General features: G+C 36.0%; 1 protein-coding gene across 1 annotated transcript in view; it reads left to right on the top strand.

The window, feature by feature from the left end:
- The window catches only part of LOC150100532 (uncharacterized protein CG43867-like), a 552,783-nt gene that overhangs the window by 478,687 nt on the left and 56,133 nt on the right, over window positions 1-17,963 (top strand). The window contains exon 27 of the mRNA XM_090402673.1: window positions 5,500-5,577. Coding sequence (XP_090258799.1) covers window positions 5,500-5,577 — 78 coding nt within the window. The remainder of the gene's footprint in view (window positions 1-5,499; window positions 5,578-17,963) is intronic.

The raw sequence follows: 17,963 nt of genomic DNA on the forward strand, positions 1-17,963 counted from the left end.
GTACTACATCAGTTTGCCCATCATAGATGCTTAGGTTGTATCATCTGCAAATATCTGTTTACTCCCCATTAAACCTTTCAAAACTTATTTTGCATATAAATTTAACAGTAATGACCAACATTATACCCCCCTCAAACACTTTTCTGGATAGCATTTCCCCCTCCCCTCCCCCCACACATGTAGACAAACAACTTGATGAGGAAGGACGGGCATCTGGAGAGATTGCTGTTCTGAACGAGTCGGTGTGTCATTGCAATGCAGGTAAACTAGAATGCCCAAGGTGGATGGTAGTATGGGTGGCCTCTTGTAGGAAAAGGTACTTGGGAGAAGGGGGACAACATCAGGTAACGCTGAGCCCAGGAGTCCAGAGGGGATAATGCTGGGTATAGAAATAGTGGCATTTTTTGCATCCGGAACAAAGGAGAGGAATTGGTGCCGCTGATAGCATCAGCGTGGCCAAAGATTATTGGGATCACTGAGACATGGTTGACAGAAGAGGGTATAATAAAAGGAATAGAAGTAGCAGGGTACAGCATTTTTCAGCAGGATAGGAAGGGAAAGCGAGGTGGTGGAGTACTGCTTATGATAAGTGACGACTTATGTCCTCTAAGAATGGAGGCTTTGGAAGGCAGTGACACTAATGATTTTGAAAGCATATGGTGTGAGGTAGAGATAGGCAAGACAGGATATTTAGTGGGGTGTTGCTACAAACCAAGGAGCACAGAGGGTGGGGACCAGGAGATGTGTAGACAGTTGAGCTTGGCAAGTGCAAGAAGAATAATTGTTATGGGAGATTTTAATTATAGAAGTATAAATTGGGGAGAGGAAGATACATGTAGCAATAAGGGAATGGAATTTCTAGAATTCTTGATGTATAAATGTCTTAGGCAACATGTAATAGAGGGAACAAAAGTTCAAGAGTTTTGGATTTGGTTATAGCATCAGAAGAGTTGATAATAACTGAGATGACATTTCTCCCACCAGTTGGAGAGAGTGACCATATGACTTGGAAGATGAATAGACATGCAGGAGTATCAAAGAGACGGAAACATATGTGGAATTATAAGGCAGGTGATTATAATAGTCTTAGACATCAACTTGGGGAAGTTTCATGGAGGGAGGAATTGGAAGGCCAGGATATCATTAGTGCTTGGGAAATTGTGAAGGAATATTTGTTAGCAGCAATAGTAAGCTGAATTCCACAGGTGAAGAAGAGGACACAATTTAGTGTAAAGTGGATGGCAAACAATATTAAACAGGAACTGCATGTGAAAAAGAGGCTATGGAAGAGATATATGGAGACAGATGAAGAGTAAATGCATGAAGAATATAAGACACAGGCCAGGAGAGTGACTAGTGTGGTAAGGAAGGTGAAACTGGAATATGAGAAGAGATTGGCCTTAAGATCCAAAGAAAATCCTACAGAATTTTTAGCTATGTGGCCAGTAGGAGGAGAAATGATTGTGGAAGAAATAGTGTGGGATAAAAATGGGAATGGAGTGACTGATGCAGAGGACATAGTAGAATTGTTCAATGAACACTTTATTGGTGTATTTCATCCTGGAAGAGTAAATTTTTAACACGAGGGATAGGACAGGTTCGAGGTTTAGAGGTGTAGGAGGAGTGCGTGTTCCAAATACTGAGTACTCTGGATGTCAGTAAAAGCTGTGGGACTGGATGGTATTTCACCACAAGTTTTGAAAGAATGTGCTAAGGAACTGACAGTTCCTTTGACCTGGCTTTTCAATGAAAGTCTGGCTACAGGAAAGGTGCCCAGGGAATGGAAGGAAGGTAAGATAGTGCCATTGCATAAGGGCAGTAACAGATTGGAAGTGTCTAATTATGGGCCAGTTTGTGTCATCAGTGGTTGTTAAGATCTTGGAGAAATTAGTTAGGGACTGTATACAATATTGGACAGATGAGGGTAATGTTATCTGTGAGAGTCAACATGGATTTGTGAGGGAGTGCTCTTGTTTTAGTAATATGCTAGCCTTTTATAATAAAGTTACAAGAGCAGTAGATGAGGGAAAGGCATATACTGCCATTTTCTTGGATTTAGTGAAGGCATTTGACAGGGTGCCACACAATAAACTGATATTTAAGGTTGCAGCACATGGGTTTGGATGTCAGGTTGGTCAACTGGATTCAGGATTGGCTGCCTGATAGGTATCAGAGAGTTGTGATATGATGGGGCAGTTTCAAGGAGACAGAGGGTTACAAGTGGGGTCCCATAGGGCTCAATACTGGGACCTATATTGTTTAACCTTTTTATCAATGACATTGTCAGTGGATTGCAGGGGGAGATTCAGTTGTTTGCAAATGATGTGAAGCTGGGAAGGGTTATTAGTAATAGTGCAGATGTGGTAGTCCTGCAAGAGGATTTGAATAAGCTAGACAGATGGGCAAATGAATGGGAATGTTGGTTTAATACAGCAACATGTAAAGTTTTGAAGTTTGGGATACATTGATGGGAGGCTGCATACTGGATTGGAGGAGCTGTACTGGAGGAAGTACAGCTCCTCCAATCCAAGAGGATATGAAATAAGCAGTGACCACTTCCTTGTTAAAATAAAATTAAGATTACCACCTAAATGGCTACAAGTAACAAGAACAGAAAGAAAAATTGAAACATTGGTTTATAAAACTAGACTATTGAATGACACAAATGTACAATGGCTATATGAACAAAGAATTAACCAGTATCTAGATAAAATAAAACAAAATGAAGAAATAGAAATAGAATGGCTTAATATAAAAACGATACTAAATGCAGCAGCAAATGAAAGCTTAGGAAAGACCAAAAAATTCAATAAAAGAAAAAAACTGAAGATCTGGGATGATACAATCAAAGAAATAATCAAAAAGAAAAAAGAAGCCTATCACAAATGGTTAAGCAGTAAAAGATTAGAAGATGAAATAGAATATAAAAGAATAAGAGCCATAGCTAAAAGAGAAGTCAGAAAAAGACATAGAGAATCATGGAATAAATTTGTTTCTAATTTAGAACATGATTTATATAAAATAAGACCCAATGTATATAAGATTTTGAAACACCTAAATGCAGATACCAAAGAAAACATAAAATTAAACACTGAATTGAAATTAGAAGAATTTCTAAATTACTACACAGAACTGTGGACAGACAAATATTTTAAAAAAGACGACTGGCAAACAATTAACGAAAATGAAAAGGAAATAACTGAAGAAGAATTAGAAATCAGCCTGAAAGAAACAAGAAACGGAAAATCACCTGGAGAAGATAAGCTAGGTTCAGAACTATATAAATACGCAGGAACAAGATTCAAAGGAAGACTCTTATTATTTTTAAATAAAATTTACTCAACTGGTATCCCCCCAATAGAATGGAAAAAAGCAATTGTGATTCCTATCTTTAAGAAAGGTAATAGAGATGACCCTAAAAACTATAGAGGTATCAGTATACTAAATTCATGTTACAAAATATACAGCAAAATCTTAAATAACGAACTAATGAAATATTCTGAAAACTTTATTCTAGAGGTACAAAATGGATTTAGAAAAGGACGATCATGTATAGACCCAGCCTTCTGCCTAAAATTAATAATAGAGAAAAGAAGAGAATATAATTTAGAAACACATATTGCATTTATTGACTTTGAAAAAGCATTTGACAAAGTTAAAAGAAACATATTATTTAACATATTAAAAGAAAGACAAATACCAAATAATATCCTAAAAGCTGTCACAAGTATATATGAAAATAATCAAATACAAATAAGATTAAATCATGAGCTATCATATACAAGAGAGATAAACCAAGGGGTCTGACAGGGATGTCCCCTCTCAGCAACTCTTTTTAATATCTACTTAAATGAAATAATAATAAAATGGAGTAAAAATTTACATCAAGGAATTAAACTTTCACCTACAGTTAACTTAAACACTCTCCTCTTTGCAGACGACCAAATAATAATTACAAATTCTGAAGATAACTTACAGAAAGCTATTTTAAATCTAAATGAGATATCCAAAGACTATGGTATGATAATATCAACAGAAAAATCAAAAACTATGGCCTTTAAAGGACAAGATCCAGCAAGAACTAAAATAGTATTAGATAACAAGATAGTACAGGTGAATTCATTTAACTACCTAGGATGTATGATCACTTATGAAAATGAAAAAGATATAAACATAAAAATTGCAAAATATTTAAAAATAACAGGAGTAATTAACTCTATATTTAAACCAAACCTAGTTCAAAAACAAACCAGGCTAAAAGTATACAGTATATTAGCCCTACCGGTCTTAATGTATGGAAACGAAATCTGGACAATAAAACAAAAAGACAAACAAAGATTAACAACAGCAGAAATGAAGTTTATGAGAAAAACTGCAAAGTATACCCTATTTGATCACAAAAGAAACGAAGATATTATGAAAGAATTAAACCAAGAACCAGTAATTGAAAAAATTAAAAAATATAAACATAGATGGATGGAACACGTTCAAAGAATGAAAACAGAAAGATTACCAAAACAAGCCTTAAAGTACAAGCCATTAGGAAAAAGAAAACCAGGACGTCCTCTTAAACGATTCAACGATGACTTCTAAGGCCGGAACAGGCCATACTAGGCCTAAATCCTTGATACGTATGATGATGATGTACTGGAGGAAGTAGGAGAGACAAGAGATCTGGAGGTGATGATTGATAGAAAATTGAAATTCAAGGGACATATTGCAAAGGTGGTTAAGGTAACACTAAGGATTGCTGCAATAATGAGAAGGATGCTGACCTGCAGAGATAGAGTTATCATTCCGTTGTATATGACCCTGATCAGACCACACTTAGACTATTGTTCTCAGATTTGGTCCCCAGGATTTGAAGGGGATAAATTAACTGTTGAAAGGGTACAAAGGCAGATAACAAAGACAGTTTCAGGACTTTACAATGTTAGTTATGAGGATCGGCTGAGGGAATGTGAACTGCAGAGTTTGGTGGATAGAAGAAGGAGAGGTGATATGATTGAGACTTTTAAACTGTTGAGAGGTGATTACAGGGTTGACACTGGGGAGTTCGTTCATTTGGTTGAACAGCAGGAAGGAGTGATGACAAGGGGGCCATCCCTGGAAGTTACGAAAGGAAACTGTGAGCAAGTGGGTGAGGAGTGGTTTCTTTGCATGGAGGGTGGTTGAACCGTGGAATGCATTGCCTGATAGAGTGGTGAGAGCGAAAGTGGTCAATGAGTTTAAGGAGTGGTATGATAGACTTTATTTCCTAGGAGGGTCCTCCCTCGATGAGTCTGTTGACTCCTTGGAGGCCTGAATAATAATAATGTAGATGATACAAAAGCACTTCATTTTGGGTGGATTTGAATGGACTAGCAAGATGAGTCACCAAATATGGGATATCAGTTTGATGCCTCTAAATGCAAAATTTTGTACTTTCTATTTAGAGATAAATAAGAATTTGTATAGAGAAATATTGTGTATTACTGATTTATTTTTTCTTATCAATAGCTTAAAACAGGAGACCAGGCTACTGTATGGTTAATAGTAACAGAAGATAGTATAGCCCTTTTAGACTTTGTTACTATGGTAAGTGTTGACAAATATATTGTTAAATACAAGTATAATAAAAGTTTTTCAGATTTCCAATATATATATATCTGATGTTTTTATTGGATTTTCTAAGAATAATGTTTTCCGAGTTTGCATAAAAATATTTCAGCATCCTACTACAGAATCTCTTTGGATTAAGAATCTCTTACTTAATGGTATTGCTCTGCTTCTTCTCTATGAAAGGGTTTGTTGGATCAACAGTGAATTTGTGATGAATCAGAATTGAAAATATTCAATTCTGATTATTGCCTGAATGACAATAAAGAAAGGAAAAAGACCTAACATGCTTCCTCTTAGTATCCAAAATTATTAACTCAAAGAATAATAAATATCCACTTTTTATTTTATAGTGAAGTAAGCAAACTGTTTGCTGTTGAAAATTTGGCCAAGATAACTCATGCCAGATGGTTGCAGTTACTTTCAAAACTTCTAGCATTGTCTTAGTACTGAATTACTTAAAAGTCGTGAACTTGGCTTAGTAGCCTCACTTCTATTACTCTTTTCTGTTAAGATGTTGCTAGTCCTGACAGCTTTTTTTTTTTTTTTTGAATTGTTGGTTTTCTTATCAGAGTACTTCAGAATACTATGGAAACTGATATTTGAAGTTAAATATTTTTCTTGAGTAACTCTTGATTAATGCATAATTTATTATTATCATCTAACTTCCATGGAGTCAGAGACTCATCGTGGGAGGTACACACTATTGCACACAATGCTCATCCAACTGTGCTTCAAACTGATTCAGTGTATCTACATTTGCAACAAACTCAGGCAATGCATTCCACTCACCAACCACTCTCCATGCAAAGAACCTTCTCCTTACGTCTCTGCTCACATCCTCCTTATACAGTTTCCAGCGATGGCCTCTTGTTCTACCCTCCCCCTTTCCCATTCTATGAAAAATCTGTTCCATGTCAACTTGATAACAACCCCTCACTAGCTTATATGTTTCAATCATATCACCCCTCACCTTCCTCCTATTCACAAGACTTTGCAACTTACATTCTGTCCTTGTACTCCACATTCTAAAGACTACTGACTACTTTTAACCATTACACTCAAATCTCTAATCTCATCCACTTCCTGCAGTATGGCCCCATTGACATTATATTTTTACATTATAGTACACCTTATATTTCTGCATTCGAAAATGCGACACCTTGCATGTATTGATATTAAAACTACAACCCCACTCCTTTGTCCAAGTAAAAAGTCTACTCAAATTTTCTAAAGGGAATTAGCATCATCAGCAAACAACTGAAGATCCCCAGTCAGTCCACACGAATTATCGTTTACAAATGAGTTAAACAGCAGGGGCCCAAGAACAGAATCCTGGGGCACACCACTGGTTACTCTCATTTTTTGAGACACTGCTCCATCATACACAACCTGATGGTATCGTTTATAGAGCCAATCTCTGATCTATCTACCAATATACTATTTATTCCTCTGTAGCTTGTACCAACTTATCAGGTAGTAATCTATGATAAGCTTTTGTGAAGCTTATCAAAAGCTTTTGCAAAATCCAAGAATATCATTGTATATGATTCATCCTTATCTAACACATTTGTTACCTTATCAATGCAAGTAAATGATGAAAACAGGACCTATCCTTTACATATCCATGCTGACCATCATAAAGAACTATGTCCATCACCCAATATTGTATTCTATTCCTTACCAATCTCTCCAACACCTTGACCACACTCAGGATTTAATCTTTTTTTTGGGGGGGGGGGGGGAGTTGAGCAGACAATTTGAGAATACACACTATACATTGCATACGCCCTGACTGAGAATCTGCAATGATCGCTAATTCATAAGTAGCATAGAAATTGAAAACACAACACAACATAAATTTTAAAAAAATTTTAATTAGGAAAAGATTTTCGCAAAATTTTCTAGTGTTTTTTTCCTTTTTCTTTGGGCTTCTTGTCCCCCTCCCCCCACTGGGTGCACCACTGGTTATACAGACTGGTCTATAGTTGGAGACTTCTGTCCTAGAATCATGCTTGTGGAGTGGAACTATTTTGCTTTCTTTCCACTCCTTAGGATCCCTACCCACTGCAAGACTTTCATTAAATTACCAGGTCAGGGACCAAGCCAACTGAGGTTCACATTCCTTAAGAATATGTGGTGATATGCCATTCATTCCCACAGCTTTATTAACATCTAACCAACCAACATCTAATACACCTCTGATTCTTTAACTTCCAATTCTCCTAATACTTGCCTCTCTTCTATGTATTGCACAGCATTATTTACACCAGTAAAGGGAATTAGCCAATATACACTGATAAAGTGCTCGTTCAATAATTCCACTATATTCTTTGCAGCTGTTATTCTGTTGCCATGACTATCCACCAGTGTTAATCTGCCATAGTTATTCTTTCTCTTGCTTGTCATATAGAGGAAAAATTCCCTTGAGTTAACCTTGGCCTGACCAGCCAGTCTTCTCTCATACTGCATCTTTTCTTTCTTTACCATGCTCATCACCTTTCTAGCCTGTACTTTATAGTCTTCATGGGTCTGATTGCCACAAACTGTCTTGTATCTCCTCAATAATATTTCCTTTTTCAGCAGCTTGCTTGATTTCACTGTTCATCCATTTCACTCCTACTCTATTTACTTGCTTAATCAGTTTCAACTTTTGAGGTGAAAAAGTGAAGGGGTATTCATCATAGGCACTGAGTAGTAGATGGATGGAAGAGAGTCTGATAGTATTAAAAGAAAAAAAGATAGATAGTAGGAAAGATTAAAAAACAGAAATATGATATTATAAAGGGACTGAAATGAAAACACTTCAGCTCTATATTATCATGCTACAGGCTATTTTTTAACTCTTTCAATAGTCTCATGCAGCTGAAAAACCAAAAAGACTAACTGGAACCAAAATCCAGAGATGACTGGTACCCAGGTGAGATGTTATCATATTGTTATTATGAATAGCCTCTCATAATAAGAATAGCTACACCTCAAACATTTTTTATCTCCTAAGCTGCTTTTTACTAAATGCAGTATTATCCGTATTATCTTACCTTATGACACTTTTCGTTTATGACCAGTGTCCATTTATATGACATAACGTTTGCTCATACAACAGTTTTAGCAACATGATGCTTCCATGAACAACTGATACTCAGTTTCATGAACCGTTTGTTTTACGACATCATTAATTGCTGTGTTTTGGTGTTTCGCTGCAATTATAAACTCTTTGACTATTATTTTATTGTTGTTAATAATGGCAGATAAAAATCAAAATAAGGGTACTGTTGCTTCCAGTGAAAAGAAGAATCACAAACCTTAAGAATAAAAATATTAAATTTATTTACAATGATGTATTGATCACTGAGGTAGCCTGCAGGCTAAACTTACCTCCACTGACATTGTTACAATTGTTAAAAACAAAGAAAAAGTGAAAAGTGCTACATTAGTTAATACTACATTTATATGTCCACCCACATTTTTATGGATAATTCATCACATAAACATTTTTCACCAGAAAATTCATCACTTGAAAAATTCTTCACAAGAAAAATGAAATAATATCGTTTCTGATAGTTTTTTTTCTTTACCATTTATTTAACCACCCAACCAGCCATGACATGTATACACATTAATATATGATGGATATGAAGTGTAGAGGAGTGATGTATTTTATCTATATTGACGGCAATGTGGTTAATTAGATTTCATTTAGCTTTTATATAACATTTTTATTCTATATAAATTGAAATTAATAGTTTGTATTTTACTGATTGGTGAATTCCTTAATTTCTGTTTATTTAAAATTGTTTTTCTTACTTAGATACTACAGGCTCTGTATATTTGATATTGATTTTTTATACAAAACTTAGGTGGTTAGGGAGTAAAGGCACCAAATTGAATATTTATTTATTTTTATAATAACCTTTCACTATTTTGGCACTTAACCACCTTACCGGCCATTATGGATCAAATACGCATCCGCATTCACTTCGAATCCATCATATATTTCAATGTAATATCAAAGGTATTACAATTTTAATAAGCACTTCGCATCCATGATAACTTGAACATCTATAGACGTCTTGGCCGGTAGCATGGTTAAGACACTCATCCAGATGTGATTTTTTAAAATTATTCTTTCTTTATTCATTTATTTTTACTGAACTAATTCAGAAGATAGGGTGCTTTTGATTATAGGATAGGATGCCAGTGTATTTGAGAACTGACTCCATTTTTCCTGCATAGTAAAGAGATTTTGAAGACTATTATTGTTTTACAGGACTAGTTTAAAATTATATGGGCACCTCTGATTATTATCGTCTTCTTGGCTTTGCATATTAGGCAATTGTTTGCCTGTAACATTTTCAAGGGTTTAAAAAGTCTTCTCCTCCTGGGTCTTCCTCTTGATCGGTGTCCCTTTGGTTTATATTTCCAGGCAATGTTTGGCCATCTGTCCTCATTCATTCTTTCTACATGTTTTTTTCCAATTCTTTCTATAGTTTGTATTGTTTTGTATTGTGTTGTTTTCTTATTTCTTCATTTCTTGTTTTGTCTATTCTTTTATGGCCTCGAGCGGTCTTAGGAACTTCATTTCTGCAGCTTTCACTTGTCTTTTATCTCATTCTCCCCAAGTCCGTGTTTCATTGCCATATTTCAGAATTGGTTTGGCTATTATTTTATATAGTTTTATTTGGGTTCTTCTAGACCTCTGTATACTCTGCAATTTCTTACCAACTTCTTTAGTTTATGGCCCAATATTATATAGTCAGTGATGCTTTTATATCCTGTGGCTTCCCATGTATATTTATGTATATCTCTATGTTTAAATAAGATTATTATCTGATTATTACATTAAAGAAAATTATGATAAAATTACATCAATCCTTTCATGTAAGTTTTTAAAATTTGGGATCCATAGATGGAATACTTCATATTCACTTTGTAGGGTTATGCTGGAAGATTTGGCAGAAGCAAGGGATCTTGGGGTGATTGTGTACAGAGATTTGAAATTCTGAGGACATATTGCAAAGGTTGTGAAGACATCCCAGAAAATCGCTGCAGTATTGAGAAGAACATTGATCACGAGAGATAAAAGTTTGCTGCTCCTATTGTATAAAGCTTTCATCAGACCACATCTGGATTTCTGTAATCAGATCTGGTCACCAGGATTTGAAGGGGATGAAGTAACCTCGGAGAGGAGCAGAGATGGATAACAAAAATGATATCAGGACTGTACAATGTTGATTATGAACTTATATTGAGGGCATGCAGACTGCAGAGTTTGGTGGATAGAAGGTAGTGAGGAGATTTTCATAATGAGGGAAAGGAGCAAGGACTTTGGCAACTTCCAGGGATGGCCCTGGAAGTTGCAAAAGGAGGTGGTGAGTAAAAGGGTAAGAAGTAGGTTTTATGCATGGAGTGGTAGGACCATGGAATGCATTGCTTGAGAAGGTGGTAAACCTGCATACAGTGGATGCTTTTAAGCAGTGGTATGATAGACTTTGTGTTGACTAATGTTGACCTTTCATGATGAGTCCTGTGATTCCATTGAGGTCAGGAAAATAATAATAATAAAAAATAAATAATAATAAATTTAATAAATGGACGACCCGACTTAGGGCATTCCGTACTTACAAACGGGCTCCGAAGACTTCTCATAAGGATAATTAATAATTAAATAATTATATTAATAATTCAGGAACCAGTTTCTTTTGCACATGTAAACAAATCCTCACATCACCGCTTTATTAAAGCAACTCTTCCCGTTATTTGGAAGTCAAATTTAAGGGCCTGGGTCACACTTGCCATGTTTGAAGATTGGTTCTTGAACTGTTTTATTCCTGCTGTGGAACGTTATTGTTCATAAAAGAAAATTCCCTTTAAAATTCTGCTTGTAAAACAGAATCAAATCCTGATTCTCCAGCACCAGGTCCATCCTCTCTAGCACTATCTTCATCATCATCTTCTGATTAATGTTAGCCTACCTTGCCTCAGAAATGCCACTTCCAGTAAGCAAGACACTGATGCAACCTTTAATATTTTTTTTTTTGAAATTTCTCCTATCTCTTATCTAAACTTTTTGTATGCATTTGTTTTTATGTTCTGTTTGTTTGAATTAAAAGAAAGAGCATAATAGTTGCTATAACTTATTATTACAGTAGAGGGGTATTATTAATTTTACAGTATTACACTGTATTATTATTGCCATATATGAGCCATTATAGTATTGTTATTATTATTATTACCGCATATGCGCTGTTCATCAGAGATCCGAGTTACATACAAATCTGACTTTCAGATCTTATATATCTATTTTCAAAGGCACTTCTTACAGTATTAATCTGCCTAGAACTTGGTCTTCTTCTTCCTGTACTCCTGGCAGGAAGAAGACTTCTTTTGCTAACCTTTCTTCTCCCATTTTGTTTAAGTGGCTGGAGATTAGCTCTACTAACAGATTCTTGAATGCTAACAATGCCAAGTTCTTTCCTAATATCTTTATTTATATATCTGTGTTATATATTTATAACTCTTATATCTGTGGCTCCAGTCTTTGATCAAGTGTTTTATTTCTAATGCTGCTCCCGGATCCATAAGTTAAAATTGGTTTGAACACTGTCTTCTATATAGATTGTTTAGTATTTTGACTAATATCTCCCTTTTTTTTTTTTTTTATACAATGAAACCTGTGGTGAATTCATCACTAAAAACACACATACTAACCACAGTGATAAGTTTTAATACATAAATATTTCAGGAAGGAAGAAGACTTCTGGCATTTATTTATTTATTTATTCAAATCATCCTGTAAACTGTCTACATCACCCTGATTAACAATTACACTACCCTACTTTGGATCATCTCATCCATTTTATATGTAAATATAAAATTTTTTAGTGATAATATCTCCCTTATTCCATATAAATTTATTCAGCTGACTTCCTACCATACCAGCTCTGCTAACTCTGATTTCTATTTCCATATTTAATTTGCCTCTTCACTAAAATTTGTGCCTAAATAGCTGAAATGTTTTTCTAGAGGTTTCCATTCAGAATGCATCCGATGCTTTCAATGTTTCTGTCTATTTTCATTGTCTTTGCATTTTTATTGCCTGATTGTCATACCAAATTTATTATGGCAGATATACAGTTATTATTTTCTGACCTCCATAGACTCACAAGACTCATCGAGAGAGGTTAATACAAAAGTCTCTCATATCACTCCTTAAACTCATCCACTGTATGCACGTTCACCACCCTTTCAGGCAATGCATTCCATGCTCCTACCACTACACACAAAAAAATTTACTTGTTTTTTTTCTTCTCACTTCTTCCTTTTGCAACTTCCAGTGATAGCCTCTCTTCCTTTCTCTTTGCCCTGGTTCTGTCATATGAAAAATCTCAGTGTTAACATGATAATAACCCTGCAATAGCTTAAATGTCTTGAACATTATCCCCTCTTTTGCCTTCTAGCCACCAAACACTGCAGTCTGCATGCCTTAATTTGTCCTCATAATCAAAATTGTACACTCCTGATATCGTTTTTGTTATCCATCTCTGTATCCTCTCCAATGTTACTTCAAATCCTGGTGAGCAGGTCCAATTGCAGAAATCCGGATGTGGTCTGATTAAAGCTTTATACAATAGAGCCAGCACACTTTTATTTCTTGTGGTCAGTGTTCTCCTCAACATTGCAGCAATTCTCTGGAATGTCTTCACAACCTTTGCAATATGTCCTTGGAACATCAAATCTTTATCGATAATGACCCTGAGATCCCTTGCTTTCGCCACCACTTCCAGTATGTATAACCCACAAAGTGAGTATGAAGTATCCCACTATGGATCCCAAATTTTAAAATTTTACATTTCATCATCATCATCATCAAATTCCTGCCATGTACCCTCAAGGGGTGTACAGGATATGACAGTACTACATGAAAAATTTACATCATTACTAACTTCCTATCCACAATTTTCCTCCAAATCAGTCTGTTACTTGTCAAGACTCCAACATTATCAGATCTTATATTTCTATCGTCTAAGGCACTTTGTACCGTATCAATCCACCTATATCTTGGTCTTCCTCTGGGTCGTTTTCCTGCCAACCTGGCAGAGAACACTTGTTTTGCTAATCTTTCCTCTCCCATTCTATTTAAGTGACCATACCACCTGAGATTAGCTCTGCTAACGCATTCCTGGATGCTGACAATGTCAAGTTCTTTCCTAATATCCTCATTTTTCATATGATATTGCCATTGATGCCATCTGTTCACGCCTCTAATCTTTCTCAGGACTCTCGTATCTGCGGTCTCTAGTCTTTGGTCAAGTGTTTTACTTCTGACCCAGCTCTCGGATCCATAAGTTAAAACTGGTTTGAACACTCTCTTGTATACAGATAATTTAGTGTTCCGACTAATTTCTCTCTTATTCCATATGAATTTATTCAATTGACTTCCCACCATACCAGCTTTGCTGATTCTGTTGTCTATTTCTATATTTAATTTACCATCTTCAGTAAAAATCGCGCCTAAGTAACTGAAATGTTTTACTTGTTCCACAGGTTCTCCATTCACAACACAGTTGACATTTTCAATGATTCTGCCTATTTTCATTGTCTTTGTCTTTTTATTGCTGACCTTCATACCATATCTATTACAACAGCTATTCAATTTAGTCAGAGAATCTTGCAGACTTGTAGCGGATTTATTTAGAAGTATAACATCATCCGCATAAAGCAAAGAGCTGACATTAACATCTCCAATTTTGATATCAGGTTTAATACCACTTTCCTTCATAATGTGATCCATATAGATAATGAATAACAGAGGGGATAATGTACATCCTTGTCTCACACCAGATTTAACATTAAACCATCTTCCTGTACTTCCTTCAATTCTAACTGCTGACTTACAACTCAAATAAAGATATAATGCTTGATATAATGCTCCATTGACACCATATAACTGCAGCGTATTGAATAGCTTCTCTCATGGCACCTTGTCATATGCCTTTTCCAAATCGACAAAACTTAAATACAGATCTCTGTTATATTCCCATGCTTTCTCGACTATTTGTCGTAAAGTGAAGATCTGATCCTGACAGCATCTATTTGGCCTGAATCCAGCTTGTTCTTCACCAAGCTTTTCTTCCACAATTCTTCTCAACCGTTTCTCAAGTATACTTGCATAGATCTTGCCAGGAACACTCAGTAGGGAAATACCTCTGTAATTCTCACATTCAGTTTTATTTCCCTTTTTATATATGGGTACTATGAGAGCTCTACTCCAATTATCGGGAATTCGTCCCTCAGTCCCGGCTTTCTGAACTATGCAGTGCAGCCACTGTAAGACTTTTATACCACCATACTTCAGTATTTCTGGTCGAATATCATCTACTCCTGCTGCCTTTCCACATTTCAAGCCTTTGATGGCTTTTTCTACTTCAAGTATGGATATGTATTCCCGACTGCATGCCTGGTCAGTGTTTTTTATCACTGTGCTGTCATCACTGCTTGTTTCATTTAGCAGTTTTTCAAAGTAATTACTCCATACTTCAAGGATATCTTTTTCTCCTGTTTTCATGTCACCTTTATCATCTCTAACTCCTTTTACAGCACTCTTTCCTCCGTTCCTAAGCTTCTTCAACAACCTCCAGAATATTTTGCCACCTTCTTGATATTTATTTTCTATATTCTTGCCAAAGTCCTCCCATGACTTTTGTTTAGCTAGTTTTACACACTGTTTAGCTTTCTTACATTTGTCTCTGTATTCTGTAAGAGTAAAAGCTGACATATTTGCCAGGAACTTTTGATATGCTTTCTTCTTTTCCTTCACTGCCTCTTTAACTTCCTGTGTCCACCAGGGAGTTCTGATTTTTTTATCCTTGCACACAACCTCACCACATGCCTCTCTGGCAGAATCAATCAATGTTTTCTTCAGAGTTTGCCACTGAATCTCCAAGGTTTGATTCCTGTTCTCAAACTCTTTTATTTTATTTTCAATAATCTTTCTGTATTTTAGTCTACAGTTCACATCTGAGAGATGCTCAACTTTTATTCGCTTTAAAGCTTTCTTACATGTTATTCTTTTCAATATGAAATTCAATCTTATCCTGCTCAAGACTAAATAGTGATCGCTTCCAATTTCAAATCCTCTGTACACTCTGGTGTCCTGCACCAGGGAGAAAACATCACTATCAACAATAACATAGTCAATGAGACTTTTCTTATTCCTAGCCTCTTCTCTCCATGTGAATATGTGCACATTTTTATGTTGGAACATGGTGTTAGTAATAACCAGTCCATGTCCTGAGCAGAAATCCAACAGATATTTGCCATTATTATTAGCTTTGCTCTTTTCTCCAAATTTTCCCAAAATATTTTTATATGTCTCACAATCATTTCCTACTCTGCTATTTAGATCCCCAACAAGGACCAACTTTTCCTTTTTCATTGTGTCAGTTGCTTTTTCTAAAGCGTCAAAAAATTCATCCACTTCTACCTTAGTAGACCCTTCTGTGGGACCATAGGCACACAGAAGGGTCTAATAAGTCTCATTGTCCAGTTCCCCATTCTCATATTTGCCCACATTACTCTACTTGGGACTGACTGCCATTCAAGAAGATTAGCCTCATATTTTGTGTTGAATACTATGGCTACTCCTTCTTTTCCTTGATTGTCATTGCCTGAATATAACATTTTGTATTTATTGCTCAGAAAGATCTCACCAGTTTTGGTCTTTTTTGTTTCAGTCACCCCTATTATGTCGATCTGGTACTTATCTAATTCCTCAGCTAGCTCCATTTCTTTGCCATTCAGGCTTCTTACGTTGATAGTACCGATCTTTAACTCTGGTGATGTTGAGTTGGGGTTTGTTTTCAGATTTGTTCCAGTAGCTGACTTTTCGCTGTTCGCCCTGGTTCCCTGGCAGAAACAACGTGGGCCTTGTTTAACCAGGCAACGCCCCAGTCGGCATGAAATTTTGTCATGTTGTACCATCATTTTTTATTTTGGTTTAACCAATAAGAATACAATTTGGTCGGCTAAATCCCAGATTGCCAGCCCATCCTCATTCGTTCAGTATCAAAGTAGATACCCAACAGGGTGCACCACGAGAAGGTGAGGATTGGACATTAGGTCAGAAGCCCTGGTCGGTTCTCCGCATTCCTTTAAAGGCTATGTGGAGGTCTCCTCTCAGTTATACAGCTTTGACCCTTAAGCACCCCAAATTTTATATTTAGATGCATTAATCTGACATTTCCATTTATTTGGTCACCTTTCCAGCTTATTGAAATCCTCTTGAAGAGCACTATTACTAATAACAACCCTTCCAAGTTTCAAATCATTTGCAAACAGCTGAACACCCAATCATCTCCCTGTAGACCTGTGACAATATCATTGACATAAAGATTGAAGAGCAGTGGTTCCCAGTACTGAACCCTGTGGAACTCCACTTGTAACCTTCCTACTTCCTGATGCTACTTCCCCATATATAACTCTCTGATATCTTTCACAGAGCCAATCACCAATCCATTCCACTAACCTGATATCTAAACCCATATGTTGCAACTTAAAAATCAACTTGTCATGTGGCACCCAGTCAAATGCCTTTGAAAAATCTAAAAAAAAAATGACAGTGTATGCCTTACCTTCATCCATTACTGTTGTTACTTGTGAAAGGTTAGCACATTACTAAAACAGAGTGCCCTTTAACAGAACCATACTGGCCTGCATAAATAATACTGCCATCATTCTGCAGACCCATGCTGGATTTATTTAGACTTTCCTTTCTAATGTGATCCATATAGATGATGAATAACAGTGGAAATAATGTGCACTCTTGTCTCAGACCTGATTTAACATCATTTAACTGCTGACTTACAACTCAAATATAGACTAAGCATTGCTTGATATAATGACCCATTTACACCCTATAACTGTAGCTTCTTGAAGAGCCTTTCTCTTGGCACCTTAACATATGCATGTTCTAGATCTAGGAAACTTAAATACAGATCATTGTTATATTCTCATGCTATCTCATGGGAATATGACAATTTAAAATATTTTTAAAGTGAAAATCTGCTCCTGACATTCAGCTTATTCTCCTTCAGGTTTCTCTTCCACAAATTTTCTTAGCCATTTCTGAAGTATAAGTAATCATAAGTATTCATAAGAGAAGTGAAAAAACCAATTCCATGAGGACTACAAAGACAAGGCAAGGCAGGTGACTTGGTTGGTGAGGTTAGCTAAAGTGAGGTATGAACAGCAGTTAGCTAATAAAGCCAAAAAGAATCCTAAGGCATTCTTTCGATATGTAGCCAGCAAAAGAAAGAATGATTATGGAAGGATGACATTGATTGGAGAAAATGGTATAAAGACAG

Source organism: Typopeltis vanoorti, chromosome 13 (assembly GCF_054136105.1).
Source record: "Typopeltis vanoorti isolate ZY-2024b chromosome 13, IOZ_Tvanoo_1.0, whole genome shotgun sequence".
NCBI classification, from domain to species: Eukaryota; Metazoa; Arthropoda; class Arachnida; order Uropygi; family Thelyphonidae; genus Typopeltis; species Typopeltis vanoorti.